General features: G+C 49.7%; 1 protein-coding gene across 2 annotated transcripts in view; it reads left to right on the top strand.

Moving 5' to 3' along the window:
- Positions 1–13,500, top strand: part of Cyth1 (cytohesin 1) — a 78,914-nt gene extending 65,414 nt beyond the window's left edge. Inside the window, exons 10-13 of one of the 2 annotated variants that reach the window (XM_055592169.1) lie at positions 100–178; positions 6,647–6,718; positions 8,397–8,551; positions 11,595–13,500. In XM_055592169.1, coding sequence (XP_055448144.1) covers positions 100–178; positions 6,647–6,718; positions 8,397–8,551; positions 11,595–11,673 — 385 coding nt within the window. In that variant the 3' untranslated portion in view covers positions 11,674–13,500. The remainder of the gene's footprint in view (positions 1–99; positions 179–6,646; positions 6,719–8,396; positions 8,552–11,594) is intronic. The other variant, XM_055592168.1, reaches the window with a different exon arrangement.
- Positions 13,501–14,965: the final 1,465 nt, after the last annotated feature.

Here is a 14,965-nt window from a genome sequence, read left to right as displayed (position 1 = left end):
TGTGTGTGTGTGTGTGTGTGTGTGTGTGTGTGTGTGTGTGTGTGTGTAGCATGCACCTGCCTGGGTGTCTCTTGTCAAAAGCATCTCCTTTTTGCTCTCAGGTGGCAGGGTGAAGACCTGGAAGAGGCGCTGGTTCATTCTGACTGACAACTGCCTTTACTACTTTGAATACACCACGGTAAGCATCTGCTGGTCCGCCTGGGGTAGGCCAGACCAGTCCTCTGCTTCCCAACACTCCAGCTGAGCACAGCTAGAGGAGACCCTGGGGAGATGGTCAGAGCTACCCTTCTACTTCCATGGGGCCAGGGAAGAACTAAATCTCAAAGTAGAACACCCTCACAAGGATGTGGAGGGACTGGCAAGGAGGGTGGCCCAGAGCCAGCCCCCAGTTCTAGACACGACAGGAGGCACAAGTCTTAGAGCTGTGAACACAGTGTTGGAGCTTGTTGGGAACTGGGCTGGAAACATGGAATTTGGGTCATTTGCCGAGAACCTAGTAAAAGGGATAATAGTTGTGCCTTGGTGAACTCAGATTTTCTATGGCCTCAGAAATGCTGAAGGATTTGATTCAGAAGAAGTAGTTCAGTGGTAAGAGATAGAGGAAAAGGAGCAAAACAAAAGGGGAAGGAATGGTTCACTTGAGAGAATCTGGAGGTTTGGGAAACTGACATTTCCTTACACCGTGGAAGTTCTGTTGGTGTCTGTTCACTGGGACAAGACTTCCCTGTAGGAGTGCGTCACATAGAGGTGCCCTTTGTTGTCATGGGGTAAAGAGTACACAGTAAAATTCCTCTGGACGTCCTGTGGGGAGAGCACCCAGAAAGCAACAAGCTGGTGCTCAGACCATGACCTCCACTGGTGCATGGTGTGGCAGTGTTCCTCCAAGCAGAGGCAGTTCTTCTCGCATTCGGGTTGGACTTGGGTCTCCAACTAGGTCAGTAGAGGTAACTTAGCTGGATCTTTAATGAGCAAGGAATTGATCCCACTGAGAAAAAGGGTCGAAGTCTCCTCTGTGGTAGAGGTGGAACAAAATGGTGTTTAATAACAATTTAAAAAATCAACAGGAGGATAACCACAAGTTTGAGGCCACCTTGACCCACATAGTGAGTTCTAGGCTAGTTTCGTCGAATTACAGGTTCAGTTCAGTGATTCATGCTGAGGACATGACGGAAAGCTGTTCTCAAGGTGTTGCTCCTCAGGGCCCCACTCATAGCACCAAGTTCTGCAACTAGCTTTGCTTTTCTGTACTTAAAGCCTTTTCAAACACCAGAGCAGTACTTTAAATACTGTTTCTTTCCCAGAGTGCTATGGACAGAAGTCTCAATAGTTTTCTTCCGGGGCTCCCCACCCTTCCAAGCCCTTCCTTGATGTGGCTTTATAGTGTCTAGAGTTTTCCTAGCACAGGCTTTCACACAACCCTAGTGAAACTGAGTGTGTGGAGCTGAGGACAGCCAGACCAGGAAACGGCACAGCTGGTTTGTTCATGTGCCATCTGGCAGTGGGAAGGAAAGAACAGCTGGAGTTGCAGAGTGCCTGCAGCCTGGGCATGAGATCAGCCCACTCCACCCTTTGGCCTGGAGGAAGACGCAGGCTGATGCAAGTAGAAGCAGAGTGGTGAAAGGAAGAAAGTCTGCTTCACATGAGCTCCCTCCAGTTCCCTGAGGGCACTATGGGAAGCACAGACTGTCAAACACCAGCCCTCAGAGACTCCAGGAAGATAGCATGAAGTCACTTGAATAGGGACCAGAGTGATCGAGGCAGAACAGGACTTCAGCTCATGAGAGCCAAAGCTGTGTGTTTCTGAATCACTATAGGGTTGTGGTGTTGTTGTTCATTCTTCAGCAAGTCTGTGTAAACTTTAAGGGGTAAGACGCATTAACTAATGATGTCCTCACTTCCTGCAGGGAGAACAAATGCCATAAAGTTAGGTGCTGGGGACAGGAGATAATTTCAGTGCCAGTGAAATTATCTACAAAGTCAAAGTTTCGATGGATTGGTTGGATTCTTCCCAGGATGTAGAGGGTTGGGGGTGCAAGTAGGAGAGCTGGATGCTGACCTCCTTCACTTAAACCTGAAACACAAGTGCTGAGCTCAGCAGCCAAGAATGCTGACAGAGGTGCAGTACTGAAGTGTACAGCTGGGAGAGCTGCAGCATCAGACACTGAGCTGTGGCACTGAAGCAAGACTCCCAAAGTGTGGCCTTGTGCTGAGGCCGCTGCCAGCCACACTGCAAGGCAGGGCCAGCGCTGAAGTGCTCTTAAATGTGGAACCCACAGCATTCTCAGGTTCAAATGGGCGCTTAAAGAGGCCTGGGACTCAGACATGCTTAACTGATGCTAAGACATCCGAGCGCGGAAGCAGTGTGGACACACCGGGTCGACCCTGAACTGTGTCAACACTGGGACCCTGTGTCTGTGGCACAGGCTGGGGCATTAGAAACCTGGAAAGTATCAAATGAAGTTAGTGATGACAGGGACTAAGCAGTAGGAAGAATACTTAATTTCAAACTGTCAAAGCTGAGTCACATGACACCTTTAAAAACAGAGTGATTAAACACCTAGCAGTTTTTATAAAGCTGCTCCAAGAATGGTCTTTGTGGCAAGAAAATATTTACCTTGAAATTCTGTATTTTTTCAATTCTGCTTCAATTTTTTTTTCCCTTTTTAAAAGATTTTTATTTATTTATTTTTGTTTGTTTGTTGAGACAGGGTTTCTCTGTGTAGCCCTGGTTGTCCTGGAACTTGCTGTGTAGACCAGGCTGGCCTCAAACTCAGAGATCTGCCTGCCGATGTCTCTCCCATGCTGGGATTAAAGGCGTGCACCACCACACCCAGCTTTGATTTTTTTTTTTCTTAATAGCACATCTTTTATGAAAATACTATGTGAAATAGCCCGTCCTCACAGACCTGTTTCTTTCTCTCCATCGCATTAGCCCTCAGTCTCTTGTCCATGTGGTCATCGTTAGTGATCTCTCATTTAGAATGTTTTTAAACTTTCCTTTATTTATTTTTGCAGTATTTTAAGTTTCTTTTTTATAATGAGCAGGTCATATTTTTGCAACGATAGCAGTACTTGCTCTAAGAAATCATATAGGCCAAAGCCATCAGTGCTGGTTACATCTGTTCTTGTGGGAAACGCAAATTATTCGTGGCATAGATGAACAGTGGTAAGGTGTGCCAAAGTCTACCTAAACTGGTGTAGAATCCTTTGCTTATTTTACTTTTGGTGCTTGGGATTAGATCCAGGTCCTCCTGCTGAGCTGTTCTTTGAGCCACTGGACATCCACATGCCGCAGAATGAAAGTCCTCCACAGGGACCCCATTTCATATTTTGGACTTGACATTGTTAGCCAGGAACATACTCTCAGTGTTGGGATCCAGGATTCCTAGTGCTCTCCAGCTTCTGTGGCATGCACAGAGGTGAGCATGCTGGCTTACCTCCGCCAGTGTCAGCCTGCAGAACAAATGTGGGGAAGTTAGCAGAGGCCCAGTGGTCTCCCTGGCTGGTCCCAGGGCCTCCTGAGCCTGCTCAGATGATGGTATAAGCCCTTTGATTATAGCCACACACTCAGAGCACGGATCATGTGCCATGCACATGTAGCTCACTCCCTCAGACCCCTGCAGTCTGGGAGATTAAAGAAGCCACAGCTTCCTAAGGGTCTGCATCAGGATGGCTTGACTCAGCCCACTCAACATCACAACACTTAAGAGTTCAGGCATTGTGAGGCCTGGAAATGACAGTAGAGAGGACAGAAAGAGGAGTGGGGAAGTGGGCTGGCTGGGAACTGTTTAGGAAACCCAGTGGTCACTCTCCCAGTAGCAGTCTAGAGACTTCTCCTCTAGATAGGGGAATACCATGAGTCTCTGGACCAAGGGATCCGCTTAGCACCGATAAGGCTAAGGCATTGTATGTGTGTAGGAGGGCTAGGGAGACTATGGGTGAATGTGCTATCTTCCCTCCTGTAACTGCCATTGTGAGTGACTGATGCCCCTGAAGAGGGCTGTAAGGGTCTCAGGCAGACTCTGTGGTTAGCCCTGTGAGAGGAACCTTGTGAGAAGAACCTGCAGTCCACAGCTTACTCTTACTCTGCTTAGTCCACTGTAATGACAATTTAGGAATTTTGGTTTCTTTAAACAACACAAATATTATAAGAATATGTTTTTGTTTTAATCCCAGGTGTGGGTATCTAGGGCAGCTTCAGACTGTCTGCAGCAGCTGACTGTGATTTGCCTCGTGCTCTAGCAGAGGCATGGTTTTGCCACCTGCAGATAGATTCTGCAATGATGTGATGTTTGGAATTCTGGGAACTTTTCAGAGGGTTTATAAATGCTAGTGCCCCAAGAGGCAAGGTTTTTAGTTCCAAGGGGTTGGTTACAGCGCTCAATGAGGGATCTCTATCTCTCTCTCCCTCCTAGATCCTTCTCTCTCTAGTGATAGAGGTGAAACTGGGAGAGGGAGGACAATGGGAAAAAGAAGAACCTAAAAAGTAGCAAAGAATAGCTGCAAGCAAAGAAGAAAGAAATTAGATGCAGGGGTTTCTCTCCCTGTCCCTGATCCTTCTTTCTCTCCTATCTAGTAATAGGATGAAACCGGCAAAGGGGGGGGGTTTAAGAGTGGGAAAAAGAAGAATTCACAAAGTAACAAAAGACCAGTTGCAGTCCACCACTCTCCAGTGACACAAGTGGTAGGCCCAGATGGCTAAGAGGGCTTCTGACTGAGAGCAGGAGGAGACCAAAGCCAGGTGGGAGGCATGCCAGGTGGAGAGCTTGCTACTAGTCTCCTAGAGATGCCCATGGCAGCTGGGAGCCAGGGAACAGGGACACAGTGAGTCCAAGTACAAACATGCTCTGGAAAATGAAACACGCCAGTCATCAGTGCAGGAGGCTGGAAAGAAACATAAAGGTTTCCTAGAAAGAGTACAAGGGCATAGGAAATGATACTGGAGACAAGAGCTAGCCCAAGAGGTCCCATGTAACCCAGAGAGGATGGCAGCAGAGAGGATGGTAACTTCAAATCGTCCCCAAGTGGAGAATGTGCTTCTAGGCTTAAATAAATGGTCACCAAATCCATGTCCTTACTGAGTCTCAGTACCTAGAGGACAAAGAGAAAAGCTTCAGGCAACAGAAAAACTTAGTACAGCACAGCCCCAAGAACTGAAGGAGGTCCATGTGTTACAGTCTGGAGGATGCTCTCTACCCACACTGCTAGACCCAGCCAAGCCCTCAGTCAGGTGGAAACCTTCCCAAACAGGGAGATTTTAACAGGGTTCTCTGCCTTTCGTACCTTTCCTTAGAATGCTGGTAGAAGATGAACCCTGTCAAATGACAATTTTCCCCAGCAAAATGGGGAAAATCTTATCTGTGGGAAGTGGACTAAGGCACTGAAATAGTGGACAGCTGCAAACTCAGGGATATGCCACCAAACTTAGAGGCCACCTGGCTGTGGGAGGAATGTTACCACAGAGTTAAGATTAGGAGACTACTCAATATGAATTAACCTAAGAAAGGAGATTTTGACAAAATGAAGCACATGCAATTGATTTTGGTACCATTTTGATGGAAAAATAAGCACACACACTGCCCAATTAGATAATTTTTGAGTTGAGGGAAAGAGAACAAAGGTGGAATAGGTTCCCTGGTGCAGACTAGCTGCTGTGTGGCACAGCTTGAGGAGCAGAGTGGTACTAACAGGAGGCCAGCATACCTTAGCTCGAGGCAAGAGGAGCTTATTCCCTGTAGGTGAACCTCAGATGGTGTGACCTAAACTCAGTACTAAACAGTTGGAAAGAGGAGGATAACTGTTCCCACAGAATTTGGGGAAATGTCTAAAAGACATACTTGTTTGTTTTTATACAATTATAGAACAGGGTTTGTTTGGTTAGTTGGTGGGGTTGTTTGTTATTGACACATTGTACATGTGTAACTCTGATTAGTATGTTTGAAAAGCAACAGGGCTTGACCAAGGTTAGCTAGCTGGTAGGATAGAAATATGTCCATGGTAAGGGCCTTGGCTGGTGAGATAGACAGTACCTGAGAGTGCCAGTTGAGATGGAGGGAGGTGTCAAGGTCTGTCCAGACCTGGGTTCAGGCACCTCTGTGGATCTTGGAGCAGCTGTCCAAAAGACAGTGTTACCCTAATAATAATACACTAATAATGATGATGATGATACATCAACTATCAAATTCAGGTGATATGCAGTGAGCAGGAGGAAATTTGACTTTCAATTGGAGTCCCTTCAGACGTGGGCAGGGGTGCCTAGACCTAGGCTGGGAAAGGCTTCCAAGAGTTAGTGGAACAGAACAAAGGCTAGGAAAAGGGAAAGGAACACCAGACAAAGACATGGAGGAGGGGAGGCTCTTTCTTAGGTAGCTGATGTGTTTTCCAGCTTGAGGCCTCATGGGTCATTGACTGTCAGGTACACTTTGATGACACCTGCTGAGCCCCTGGCCTTTTTATCGGCAAAAGGCTTTGAATTTTCCCAGCCATGCTACACTCTCCTGACCCGGGACCTATTGTACAACCCAAATGAGGTCTGGAGCTCATCTGGGAGCTTTATGCCTGAGAGGGAGGAGTCAGAACGGGCTGAGGGAGGAAGAACAGGGGTTTCCTCAATGGGGAGTCAAGCCTCTCTGCTGCCCCTGCCCAGGATAAAGAGCCCCGTGGGATCATCCCCCTGGAGAATCTGAGTATCCGAGAGGTGGAAGACTCCAAAAAGCCGGTGAGTATCCCTGCTACCATGCCCAGGGCCAGCAGGGATGGCGATAACCCGCCCTGAAGGAGAGTGGCCTAAGACAGACCCGAGAGCCTGAAAAACAAAGCCCTGCTGTTACCTCCCGCTGCTTTGCTTATGCTCAGTTTTCAAGAGAAAGAGAAGACCGTAGCCTGCTAGTTCTGTCTGCTGCAGTGGGCTCACTGACTTTGAGACTGCCTCTCCTGACAGCTCAGCTGTGACGTCGCAGCTTGCTGCTGACCTGTTAATTCTGGAGCACTGTCTGGCTCGGGGGCAACTGAGCCACAGCTGTAGACATGCTCCTGTCTGTCGGGAGTGGAGCCGGATGGCGCCAGGCCAGCATCTTAGGTAGCACGATTGACAGCCTGCGGTGTCCTCTTCTGAGCTGCTTTCTCCATAGGAAAAACTGTGTCCATGTGCCCATTTGCACAGGTGCATGTGTGCGTGCAATGTGTGTTCACTGATGCCCGTAAGGTCAACCTTAGGTGTCATTCCTCAGGGGCTGTCCACCTTGTTTCTTGAGACAGGGTGTCAAGCTGGCTAGGTGGCCTGGTGGGGAACGTGTGACACAAGTTCTGGCACAAGAACCTGAGTGCGGATCATGTGTGTCTGTAATCCCCGTGCTCGTACAGTGAGGAGCTGGAGAAAGGAGGATTTCCAGAAGCCATGGGCTTGCTCACTGAGTGTGTGCAGGGGGAAAACAACAAGGAGACCCTGTCTCAGACAAGGCGCATGACAAGGTTTCCACTGGAGGCCGTCCTCCGAGGTCCATGCCCACACCTGTACTCACACTTGCACACACACATGAATATGTGTTTGTTTTGAGACTGCATGGCCCTGGCTAACCTACAGTTCTCTGTAGACAAGGCTGGCCTCAAACTCAGAGATTTGCTTGCCCCTGCCTCCTTGAGTGCTAGGTTTAAAGGTGTGCACCACCATGCCTTGCTTTTTCTCTTTGCTTTTTTTTCTTCTTTTTAATGAATTCTTAAAAAAAGAGAGTCCCTGTACTCCGTGCGCCAGAGTGCCTAGAGTACACGACATCAAGCATGAAGAGAGCCTGCTTGACCTCTGGCCTCCACGTTTATTCTGGCATATGTTTGCCCACGTTTACACATATGCACACAATGAGAAGGACACACACAGACAAAGAACAAGGTGTCTTATTGGAAGCTGGGGTTTGCCTGTTGGCCTAGGCTAGCCAGCCCTAGAGTCCCAGTGATCTGCTAGTTTCTACCTCCCATTGTTGACACTTCAAGTGCATATGTGTGCCAGCATACTGGGATTTTTGTTTGTTTTTTATTTCAAGACAGGGTTTCTCTATGTGGCCCTGGCTGTCCTGGACCTAGCTTTGTAGACCAGCTGGCCTCGAACTCAGGGATCCACCTGCCTCTGCCTCCCGAGTGCTGAGACTAAAGGTATATGTCACCACTCTGGGTCCACACCTGGCTTTTTAAATGCAGGATCAAACTCAGGTCCTCATCCTTCTTTAGCAAGTATTTACCAACTGACTTATGTCTTCCACCCTCAGAAAACACATTTTCTGAAGGTACTCTCTGATAAATATTCCTTGAAAGTAAGAGTAAAGAGTGTTTGGGAAAAGAAGTAACATTTTCTTTGGTCAGCAGCTTCCTAAAACCTTACTGTCACCTTCTCATTTTCTTCCCAGAACTGTTTTGAACTTTATATCCCTGACAATAAAGACCAAGTGATTAAGGCCTGTAAGACGGAGGCTGACGGCCGCGTGGTGGAAGGAAACCACACTGTGTACCGCATCTCAGCACCCACTCCTGAGGAGAAGGACGAGTGGATGAAGTGCATCAAGTAGGTGCTTCCTCGCACAGGATGGCCGGTCACGGCTCCTCTCCTTGCAGCCCCGTCCTCCCAGCGCTGCCAGTGTGCAGGGAGGTTCCCAGCTTGCTTCCCAGCAGGCCTTTGGACTCCTGTGTCTCAGAGCATTAGTAGGCTGTGCCTTCAGCTAGGCACCCACAGTAGGGACAAGTGGCACCTCCCCGCACTGTGAGGGGCCACATCTCTTGCTGGGCCAGCTTAGTGTGAATAGCACTTGGCTTTGGTCAACCTTTTCATCCAGTGAGACCATTCTCTCCATTGTGGATACAGAAACTAAGGGCCATAGGTTATGAGTATTATAGCAGGTCACAGAGCAGTGATGCGAGGTCATGAGGCAGAGCCCCAGCCCTTCACTGTGTGCTGTGAGAACAGCCTGAGTGAAGGGAAATTCTTGAAGTCCCACAGTTGTGAACTTTACTTCAGAAACAGGGACTTTCCACTGTGGCATGTGACTAGAAATAGGCTCTGCAAAGCTCATTGACACCTTTATCAGTGTGTTCCCTAGGAGCCACAAGAAGCCTGGCTCTTGGGAATCCTTCTTCTTTGCCCCAGGAAGACAGCCACTGAACACTCTGACTCCCCCACTCTCTCGGCAATGATTTCTTGCAGTAATAGATCCTCAGACATAGTCCTGGGCACTTTGGCCATCAGGAGATATCTTCCTTAGAAAGCTTTCCTTGTCACCTGGGCCTCAGTGACCTGGAGAGTGAGGAAGACATGCCTTCAGGTCCCAGGCTACCTTTGTGTCCTCAGACAAAACATGGCTTCTGCCTGGCTACAACCCTTGCTCAGGACCTGCTCATTATCTAATGTAGTGTTGAGTACTTCACTCCAGCCAGTGCAGTGCTTTAGATTAGACAGAGAATCGGTAAATGGCTGGAGATTGTGACAGTGTGCTGCTGGGGAAGGGTTGGTGAAGATGCTTGTCAAAGTTCCTAGAGAAAGGAGCAGATGGGTGGGGCTGGGACCCTGTCAGCAGTGGAGTCTGTGCTGTCTTCGGGGAGTATTGCCTGCCTCTTCTCTGTGATTCTGGACTTAGAGGGCTGCTCTGAGGACCTTGGTAGAGCACTGAGGCCAAGACTCGCTGCCCTGACTTAGGTGTTCTCCCCAAGTGACAGCCGTTATGTCCACAGGTGGGCCAGGCTACGAGTTGCACATGAGGAGGCCCAAAACAGCCTGTCCTCTGAGCATGGCTGTGTGTCTGGGAGTGATCAGAGGCCAGGGAATGGAGAGCACAGTGCGTGTCCTGTGCTCTTCATGTCAGCTGTCGGAAGTTCATTCTGTGTGGGTTAGCATGGGAGCTGGGACTCTTCTCTCAGTCCAGGAGCTGTCTGTCTGACCCTGACTCAGTGTTTGCCCTGGGTCATACCACATTCTGCCTGGCCTCAGGCTGGCCTGTGTGGGCCACCACTTTCCCACGTTGAACACACACACACTGCTTCTGTCAGTAGAATACGCTTCAGAAGGAGCTCCTTCCCTCAGTGCTCTTTCCAAAGAATTTTTGACTGCTTTTGTACATTTTGACTTTCATATAAGTTTTTGCTGCTGTAGTCAGAAAAATTGAGTGTTCTTTAAAGAACTTCTTAGATCCTTGTGGATGCCAGGCCTTCTTCTGGGGCTACCAAGTTCTTGTGACACCCTCCCCCCCACAAATATTCTTGATGCTTCCCTGGCACTCTGGCTCAGCCTCTGTGGAGGATGTGAAAATGCTGGAAGCCCTGCCCCACAGTCTCTGTGTCCCCAGCCCCAGTAGAGATGGCCCAGTGGATCATAAGCCCCACTGCACAGATGAAAGCCTGAGGTTCAGCAAAGCTAAGAACATGGACTTGGAGTGGTAGGCTGGGTTCAGCCGGCGTGCTGCCTCAGGAGGATGCTGTGCGCGGCATGGCTGGGAAGCCTTCCTGTGCTCCTGCTGGAGATGAGGAGGGGTAGAACGAGAGTGCAGTGAGGGAAATAGACCTCCCTGGGGGAGATATACTGTAGAAGGCTGCTCTTCCTAGTGGTTCCCCGCAGCCTAAGAGAGCTAGTGGCATTGCTTGGGTCCATCGCAACCTGAGTCCAACAGAGTCCAGTCTGCAGGCAGACACTTGGCAAACCAGACTTGCCTGCTGTTAGCCATGGGGAGCCTGTCCCGACAGGTGAGGAGAGGTATGATTTCCAGCTCTGAGACTCTAGCAAGCCAAGATCTCAGCACAGTGATGAAGAGGGAGTTAAACATGGCACATAGTGTCTGGTGCCAACCCAGTTCTTGCCACCATTTCACGGCATATTTTCATCTGGGCACATGGGTACTGCTGTACAGGGACAAGCAACCTACCAGAGGGGTTAGCCACCCCACACAAGCCAAGGCGGGATCCCCTACACCGTGAAAATGAGAGACCTTCTGACTAGCACTATTCCTTTGGAGGCTGAGCCCTTATGGTGGTGAGTCAGCTCACCACACACACACACACACACACACACACACACACACACACACACACACGAAAGCAGGGAGAGGAGGGAGAAAGCAAGCACTTGCATGTGTGTGCCCTGGAGGCTCCAGGTCACTGGTGACCCACTAGAACTAATCATCACACAGATTCTGTTTCCCTAGAACAAGCACCACCACTGCCTGTGCGCGCCCCTCTCCGTGCTGGGGAGGCACCTGGCTGGTTCCCTGTCATCCATGTGGAGCTGGTGTGCATACAGCCCATGCCAGCCTCTCAAACATCGTGTGTGCAGTGACCTGTGGCATCTGTTACAACAGGGCACTCAGGGCCGCAGAGGGTAGTCACCAAATCCCCACCCTTGGGACTCAGCTGAGGGATGTGTAATGACTGTGCTCTCAAATGTTAAGTAGCAGAGAAACCCTACAGTTACTTTGTTACATGTCCCCTCACCTTGAGTTGCCATGTGGGCAGAGTGGGGGCAGAGTGGGGGTGGGTGTCCTGGTAACAGCTGGCAGCACCGGCTCTGGGGGCAGCACAGGCTGGTCTGCCCCTCATGCCTGCTCTCTCCCTTTTCTGTGCTCCAGAGCTGCCATCAGCAGAGACCCTTTCTACGAGATGCTTGCTGCACGGAAAAAGAAGGTTTCCTCCACAAAGAGACACTGAGGGGGCACCAGGACACGGAGACGCCGCGGCCCTTTCTCCTGCCTCCCCTCGAAGGCACGGTGGAGCCAAGCAGAGGAGAGCGGAGCGCTCTTCTGCCAGTCCCTGCCCACTCCTAGAAACGCTTCAGCTTTTTGCAGTTTTCTGAGAGGGAGAAGGGCGGGCAGTGAGGGCTGCGGCTGGAGACTGCTGCTGCCACTCGTGGGCTCTGGAGCCGCTCAGAACCGCTGCTAGCAGCAGAGCAGCGCTGTGTCACGCCTCAGTTCCGCAGGACTGACGGCAGCACATGGAGTACTCTTTACCTCGAAGTGTTCCTGGCCAAGGGCCTTCACCTCTGCTCCATAAATGCCTGTGAGGATGTACTCGTATGTACTAAGGAGACAGGAGGAAAGGAAGAGAAGCCACGCACTGTAAAGCTTTATTTTTGTTTTTAATGCAGAAGTGAACGTAGCACTGCGCTCTGCCCTCCTGCGCCCTGCTCGTGGAGCTTCCCAGGAAAGGGGCTCTGGGGATGCTGGCACCCCAGGCTGCTGCCTCGTGACCTGTGTGGGCAAGAGGGGCAAAAGCAGGGCTGCTGGCAGGGCCCAGCAGACACGGGGAGGCCTTCAGACCCCGGTAGGGCAGCAGGCAGTGTGGGCAGCTCCTGCCCAGTGCCTGTAGGGCAGGGTGAAGGTGGTTAGCTCCTTGCCTGGCCCTCAGTACCCAGGCCCACTGCGCTTTAAAGTGGAAAGTCCGCATTTTCCTAAGAACCAAAACTGTGAGGGGGTCACCCATGGTGCCGGGTGACGACTGTTTCATAGCTGGTTTTTCTTTCTCCTCCCCAAGAGCTCCACTCCTCGTTCTAGAGGAAGGAGCAGGTTTTACCTGATCCCCTTGGGGCCTCAGCCTTTTCTGCCTCAAAAGCCGCCCCAACTGGACTATTCTGGTGCACTCTGTGGTAGCCTCCAGGAGCAGGGGCCTTGCTCAGCAGGGTGCAGTGTAGTCAAGCAAGGTGAGGTGGCCTTTCTGTCCCCTTGCCCTCTATGGCATGGCATGCCACAGCACATGTATGAGTCAGCCCTGGCCTCCTAACTCAGTGTGAAGGGAGCCATGAAACGCAGCATCTCCTGCCGTTCTCTCAGGGACTCTCAAGGGCAGCTCCTGCTCCTTGGCCAGGGCCAGCATGCCAGTCCAGGCAGAGCAGGTGGCAGGCGGTGTCTTGGCACACTCCTCCACGTGGCCAAGGCCTTGGTGGCAGAATGCTGCCTCCAGGCAGGTGGAGGAGCCACGGGTCCCGCTGAGCTGCGTGAGCTCAGCTCCTCTGATCTCAGAAGGAGGTCAGCATCTCTGGAAATAGCTCTGCAGAGAAGGGTGAGTGTGGGGCAGCACTCTGGCCCCTTCCTATGGATCTGGCATCAAGTGGCTTCAGGTGCTCCATGCTGGAGTGTGGGAAGGTGACTGTAACGAAGAGGGTCCAGGCCGGAGACCTGAGCTTCCTGGTACAGAACCAGTCAGTGCCAGCCCAGGTTGTGGGGGAGTCGGGCCAGTGTCAGAGCCCCTCCTGCACACCAGTTCTCACAGGTGTGTCCTGGGCAGACCAGCAGCTGGCTCAGTATCAGTCTATTTATCAGAGGTGTAAATAATCCATACCTAGTTTTTCTCCTTTTAGATTATTTTGTATTTGTTTAAAAAAAAAAAAAAGATTTGTCAAAATACAAAGAAATGACTGAAAGTTGTTGACAGGGTTTTTTAAAAATATTATTATTATTCCAATTGGTTTTTTGTTTGTTTTTGCCTTGTAAACTAGCTCCAAGGAACTGCAGCAAATAAACTCCAAACTTGCCCAAACCACTCTCATTGTCCGCTCCACTGTGGATGTCGTTTGTGGTTAAGCTTGGGGTTGGGGCTGGTGCGTTCCTGTGCATGGGTATGAGTCCATCCTGAGTGTGGGGGTAATTAAAACCACAAGTTGGGAAGGGGCTGTTTTCTGCTGTGGATGGCATAACAACACAAGAATGGGCTTAACCTTTGCCCCTCTGTCTGGGGAAGAAACTCAGCTTCAAGGAAAAGTGACTACAAGAGCCAGCTCTCTGCAGCATGGCACAGCATAGCCCTGTCAGGCAATTGAGCAGAACCAGGAAACAAAAAGTTGCTGGGTACATGATTAACTGGCTCTGTACCTCTCTGCTTCCTTGCTTCTCTCTCTTTTTTTTTCCATTAAAAAAAAAATTTTATTTATTTATTTATTTTGAGACAGGATCTCTTGTATCTCAGGCTGGCCTGAAGTGCAGCTGAGAATGACCTTGAACTTCTGATCTTCCTGCTTCCATCTCTAGTACTAGGATTATATTCATAGAGATCCACCTGTCTCTGCCTCCCTAGCACTGGGATTAAAAGTATGCACCACCACCCCTGGCTGTGTCATCTTAATATTAAATCTCACTCTCCAAACATGAGGTTTTTGTTTAGGGCTTCTTTGGTGCCTTTCAGTGAGGTTTTATAATTATCGGTATGTCTTACACCTTGCAAACATGAACCATGCCCAGTATATGCAGGGCTGGGGGTTGCTCCCACAGCTTCCTGCATGTGAAATACGCACTCTACCAGCCTGAAAATCAACTGTTTTCAATTCATTAGCAATGAACAACACAAGAAAGGAAATGAAGAAAACCGTTTGGGGCTAGAGAGACGGCTCAGTGATTAAGATCACAGGGTCCTCTTTCAGAGGACCTAAGTTAGATCCCCAACACCCACATGGTAGCTTACAACCACCAGTAACCCCAGTCCCAGAGGACCCAACACTCTTTTTTAGCCTTCATGGGCACTGCACATGTGTGGTACACAGACATACATGTAGACAAAATATACACAAAAAATAATTTTTTTAAAAAGAAAATAATTTCACTTATTACCAGAAAGAATAGAATGCTCAGTGTTTTCAAAGTGTCAGACATACCAATAATTATAAAACATCATTGAAAGGCACCGAAGAAGACCTAAACGAAAATTCTTGTTCAGAGAGCAAGAATTAAGATATTAAGATAATACAGCCAGGTGTGGTGCACACACCTTTAGTGTCAGCACTAGGGAGGCAGAGGCAGGCAGATCTCTGTGAGTTCCAGGCCAGCCTGGTTCTACAGTGAGGTCCAGGACAGCCAGGGCTACACAGTGAGACCTCATCAAGGAAGGAAGGATGTCAACAACTTAAAAACACACACACCCCTCACACATACAGGATAATGTTGAAAATGACAGGATACTTCTGTGGTTCAGGTCTCACTTCCTCCAAAACCCAGCTTGAAACCTGCTGTTGAGC

Source organism: Psammomys obesus, unplaced genomic scaffold, assembly GCF_907164565.1.
Source record: "Psammomys obesus unplaced genomic scaffold, mPsaObe1.curated_primary_1811, whole genome shotgun sequence".
NCBI classification, from domain to species: Eukaryota; Metazoa; Chordata; class Mammalia; order Rodentia; family Muridae; genus Psammomys; species Psammomys obesus.
The sequence above is the reverse complement of the archived record's forward strand: the minus strand, read 5'-3'. Positions and strand labels throughout refer to the sequence as shown.